General features: G+C 34.8%; 1 protein-coding gene across 1 annotated transcript in view; it reads left to right on the forward strand.

Annotated features, from left to right (window-relative positions):
- The window catches only part of Kcnj3 (potassium inwardly rectifying channel subfamily J member 3), a 152,762-nt gene extending 150,179 nt beyond the window's left edge, over positions 1 to 2,583 (forward strand). Inside the window, exon 3 of the mRNA XM_059260478.1 lies at positions 1,997 to 2,583. Coding sequence (XP_059116461.1) covers positions 1,997 to 2,583 — 587 coding nt within the window. The remainder of the gene's footprint in view (positions 1 to 1,996) is intronic.
- The last annotated feature ends 3,417 nt before the right edge of the window (positions 2,584 to 6,000 follow it).

Here is a 6,000-nt window from a genome sequence, read left to right on the forward strand (position 1 = left end):
TTATTTGCTGTGTTATGTACTATATAGAATATTTATTTCTTCTGGGTAGCTTATCTTCAAATTTCTCAAATAAAAGTGAGTGAATATATCAGTAGAGTCCTTTTTTATCTTTTATGATGAAATAACAATCCAACATTTTCTTAAAAAATATTTAGTAGTGGATTATAGATATGTTTACAATACAAAAATGAGTTTCTGCTAGTGTGTACACATAAAACCCAGAAATAATGATTTGAACTGATTTAATTACCTTCACATATGAAAATATAGGGGGTTGATCCTGGCATAATATTTATTATAAATAGTGATTTTTGTCACTGCCATGCTTGTATTATCATTTCAGCACTGAAGTGATGAATGAGTTTAGACTCTTAACTGAAACATTAAAAATTGAGAAGAGAAGAGAGGGAGAGCAAGCGAGGGGATAGAAAATGAGAGGATGGGACAAGAGATATTAAAACTATGCTAACATTTTTCTCTGCAGCTTATTAAATCGGTTTCCCAGTAAGTTCAAAGAATTAATGCCTCTGAGCCCTGGGTTACTTATCTTTCTATTTGACAGAGCACATCCCCTTAACAGGGCTGTACAGAGGATAAGGAGGAAGAGCCAGGGCACCTAGCGCAGTGCCTGCCATGACATGGATGGTTATTTTCTGCATTAGAAAGTTTTAATCCCTTCTGAAAGATGGCATGTCACGATGACTCTGAAGTACCTCGTGATATGTTACTGATAATGCTCATTTGGCAAGATGTTGGAGGGATTCAATGAAGGATCTATCTTTCTTTAACGTGGCTTTTCCTATGACAGACTTTAATCCTAATCCTCTGTAAGTACTTGTGTGATTGCTTTTCAGGCAGCAGAAGGGCACAATATTCTTTATTCGTCCTCTGCTATGTTTTGAAACAACAGAGATCACCTGTGTGATGTGAATAATTGAAAGAAGGAAGGTGGACCTTGTTCATCAGATAACAATTGTTAAGGGAGAATTATTAGTTTTATGACTTTATATTTTAGTAGCCAATTGGAGAAGTTTGATAGTGAATGTGCAGGAAAGCAATCATTTTACTTCTCACAGAAAATCATATCGTGATTTGTATAAAGCTGAGATTTGATGTATGATTTTAAATTTTCACTTCATTTTCAAGAGGTGAATATTCAGAGGTTGATTGACTAGATAATAACTTAATGTAAATAAATTATATTGAAGAAAACAACATTGGTTACATCAAAGTACCATGAGGGACATTATATTCAAGCAACATAATATATAAGTGGCACAATTTTACATCTGATAACCAACATGACTCCTAGAATTTTTAAAGCGGAAATGGAAAGTGATACATTACAAGACCCCAAGTAGCTCTTTTGCCATCAAAATTTCTAAAATTTTAACCAATGTTTGACCTTGTAGGTCTAAAAAGGTGGAGCTCCCCCTGCTTATTGTCACCAACTGAAGAGGAAAAAAATAACTCTTATTTATTCAGAGCCAACTGCATTTACTAACTACATGATTTGTTATATTTCTATATTCGACTTTGATTTCTTGCTCACAGCATGAAATTCTTGGTTTGTCCATATTTTACATTACAGGAAATGATTTAGAGTTTCTAATTTCTTTACCTTTATACTCTGGTACAGTTCACAATCAAAGCCAGATATAGTTGACATATCACATTGCTTCTTAAATGATGGATATGATCATACCATTTCCCCTTCAGCTTCCTCCTATAGATAAGTGTGCTAAAGTTATTCTAGGTAAGTTTTAGTCTTGGTTTGTGGATAATGAACCGTGAATCATGTGAGTCTGAGGATTTCTGGCACCTTTTGTGTTTCTGTGGAAGGAAGGAATATGCAGTACAGCTTTAACACAGAAGAAAAATTCTAAAGTCTTATACTGTGTGGTCTCCTTATATGAATATGTGAACAGAGTGGATTCCTGTTTTTTCTTTTGCTTTACTGTGCATAATTCATCAAAGGGTTTCTTTCTGCTTGCAGGGATGACTTGTCAAGCTCGGACATCATACACTGAGGATGAAGTTCTTTGGGGTCATCGGTTTTTTCCTGTAATTTCTTTAGAAGAAGGGTTCTTTAAAGTTGATTACTCCCAGTTTCATGCAACATTTGAAGTCCCCACCCCTCCGTACAGTGTGAAAGAGCAGGAGGAAATGCTTCTCATGTCCTCCCCTTTAATAGCACCAGCCATAACCAACAGCAAAGAAAGACATAATTCGGTGGAGTGCTTAGACGGACTAGATGACATTAGCACAAAACTTCCATCAAAGCTGCAGAAAATTACTGGGAGAGAAGACTTTCCCAAAAAACTCCTGAGGATGAGTTCTACAACTTCAGAAAAAGCCTATAGTTTGGGTGATTTGCCCATGAAACTCCAGCGAATAAGCTCAGTTCCTGGCAACTCGGAAGAAAAACTGGTGTCTAAAACCACCAAGATGTTGTCTGATCCCATGAGCCAGTCTGTGGCAGATTTGCCACCAAAGCTTCAAAGAATGGCTGGAGGACCTGCCAGGATGGAAGGAAATCTTCCAGCCAAACTAAGGAAAATGAACTCCGACCGCTTCACATAGCAAACACCTCCTTAGGCATTCTTTAAGGTTTTGATTTAGTATTAGTCCAATATTTGGCTTACAAGATAATCCTCCCTAGGAAATCAGAGAGGTATATCCCAGTCCAGCAAGTGTATTTGAAAACTCTTCAATCCAGTGTTGTTACTGTGCAGAACATGCGTTATGAAGGGAGGCCATCATAAGGAAGTTATTAGTGGGCATGTATTATCACACCAAGCATGCAATAATGTGCAAATTTTGCATTTAGTTTTATGGCATGATTTATATATGGCATATTTATATTGAATATTCTGGAAAAATATATATAAATATATATTTGAAGAGGAGATATTCTCCCCAAAGTTTCTAATATATGTATTAAGCCAAACATGAGTGGATAGCTTTCAGGGCACTAAAATTATATACATATATACATACACACATATAAACACACATGCACACATACACATGACATACCCATACAAACATATATATCTAATAAAAATTGTGATGTTTTGTTCAAATTTGTATTTCTTGTGCATGTTTACTTTATTAGACTAGGAAGGCTGCTGGCATTGATTATGAATACCAAATACTTTAGCCTTAAATTATTTGTTATTTAAAAATCTGATTTAATGTTTTCTGCTGTTAAGGTCATGGAATCTTTCAACTGTACTTAATCATAAAAGATTTCTCAGAAGTTTATGGGGTTCATGGCACCATAGAGACATCATTATTATGTATTTAATTTGTAAATTTAGAGTACCAATACATGGTACACACCGTTGAACTTTTCTTATGATTTTTAGAAGTCACTGGAACTGGGGTTGGGTAAATAAAAGTTTATTAATTCATCAGTTAGTCTTTTCTTAGACTAACTAATACCTTTAAGTTGGATTTGTACACAGTCTAATAAAAGTATGAGCTCTGGACAAATGCTGAATCATTGGAATAGTCAGTAGCCAGGGTATATTTGAATATGTCAGAGTTTGTGTGAACTTTACAGGGTAACGGTCCCTGTTTCAAAATGAGTTGATTGCAAATATTTTCTTCTTTTTATGGGACTTTTGTCATCCATCAAAAACCTCGTAGATCTTTCAGGAGATATGACAGCACAAAGAAGCAGATGAAATACTCAACCTAAAATTGTGTATGTCTAACAGAGACTTTTTTTTTTTTGCTGTTCTCTTGTGTACGCTGTTGTGAAAGGACAGACTTTTTCCTTATCTGGGAAGCATATCCCAGGCCTGGCAATCATAATTTAGCACAGACCTGAGGAAATTAAAATCAAATGAATTGATAATGTTTGTACACTCAGGATTTTTCAGTTTTGTTTTGGTGTTGAACAATTCTTTATTGATGCCTTGGATCTCTGGCCTCCACAATAAGTTTAGTAGTACAATTTTTCAACTCCCAACATCTTGCTGGAATCAAACTTGATCAGTAGTACACTTTTAACACAGGGTTTAGGGTGAGAAGATTTTTTTTTTTTGAAAATGCAGAAGTACTTCTTGGCATAATAGCATAGGTTTTGCTATATAATTTCTTTGGGAAATTTCTTTGGGGTTTTCAATCCAAATTGGCCCAGAATTTACTCACTTCTCATTAATATGTAAATCACTGATGGATGGTTTGAGCACACAGCATTCCTTACAGTTTAGTGATCCTGCGATAATTTTATTAGAGGCAAATTATTGCATAAATAGTATATCATCCACTATATCTTATGGCTACCTCTGTATCAACCAAATTCTGTAGGTGCAAACATATACCAGGGAATGATTACTGGAAAAATGATCAACTCTAGCATCCATCCACTGTGAATAGAGCAATTGCCCTTCCCCTTGATCACTAAATGTTCTTATTTGCCAGATGAAGATGATATTAGCAGAAAGAAAAAGGGGACCAGTGGGTATGGAATATTTAGCAGTGGAGGAAGCTGCATAGATCATTTAGTCCAACACCTTAAAACTATACAGAGCCATAATAGTCTTTGGAGAGTCATTTTAATTTGTTTTTGGTATTGTGAAGAAGAACCAAAAACAAACTCTCTGGATTTATTCATTTAACAAAAATTGTTGCATGCCTTCTTTGTCCTAGGCATTGTATTTTTTCTTTTCTTTTTTTTAGGTTTAGTTCCTGGGGATTTAGATATGTATGCCGCATGAGCAGGAGAAGTGGAGGAGACAGAAGAAAAAGAGAGAGAGAGATAGTATCCAGTAGTCAACATTTCAAATATAAGAATGAACACAGGGTAGATACAGAAATGGCTAGGGGTTGATGAGCACACAGAGGAAATGGCTGGGGGTTGATGAGCACACAGAGGAGATACGTAGGGAGTTGATTAACAGTAGACTTGGGAACTAGATGACAAGAAAGAGTCAGTGTGGCCATAATCAATCAATTCAAGAGAATAGGACACTTTGACCTTTTCCGCACACGTGTGGGAACAGTATGATTTCTGCATGTACTTGCAGTTTAGTCCCGATTTCTAGGTTGAACTTAGGATCCAGTCTGCCCAGGAAACTTGCAGTTTATACTTGTTGTACTTGTGTAATTATTAGTAGCCCTCTCTTTAATTCCTATTATGTCCTGGTTTGGATGATATATGGTAAAGTTTCGTTGATGCTAACAAAATTATCGAGTCTAATATATTTGGAAAAAAATAAAGAATTGCTTTACTTCTCCTTTTCTTGATTTTCTTTTCTTTCACAAACTTTTGGGAAAACTCACTCAAATATCACTTCTTTTAGCCTCAAGGAATTCTTAGAAAAGAAGTTGGATCTGTACATGTCATGTCTCTTAGGTTCAAAACTTATGCATTTTATTGAAAGCATAACATACAAAGTAAACCTATTTCTACTTAAAGAAGTTTTCTAAGAGCTAAAAATCAAAAGAACTAAAAGTTAATTTATGTCAATATGGTTTCCAGATCACCAGATTAGTGGTTATTGGGAAAGAAACACCATACTGAATAACTGGACACTAATGTGTTCCTAGCATTTTACAGCATAGCTCTGGTTATAGTAAAAGACATCATTCTACTTATCAAAATGTTAATAAAACAACTATGTTGATAATGCTTATCTTCATTTTAAGTACATATTCATTGCAGCAACACATGAATATACTTTGTAATAGATGTTAAATGAGCTGGAGGATATTTTATCATCAATTATATTTAAATATTATGATATTTTAATATCATTTATATATGATTTAACATTTTATCCAAAGAATTCTGTTACTCCAGTACTGAAAAGCCTTGTTGTCTGGAAGGGAAGGATTTACTCTAATGCATGATTTTTTCTGGAGGTATAATTATGGCACAGCAGACATCTATTTGTATCAAGAACATTTCTGTTATTTCTCACTATGAAGAAAGTTCAGTTAAACTGCACTGTCTGTCTGTGCATTCTATTTTACAATTTATGCTTG

The sequence above is a fragment of the Peromyscus eremicus genome, chromosome 4 (assembly GCF_949786415.1).
Source record: "Peromyscus eremicus chromosome 4, PerEre_H2_v1, whole genome shotgun sequence".
Lineage (NCBI taxonomy): Eukaryota > Metazoa > Chordata > Mammalia > Rodentia > Cricetidae > Peromyscus > Peromyscus eremicus.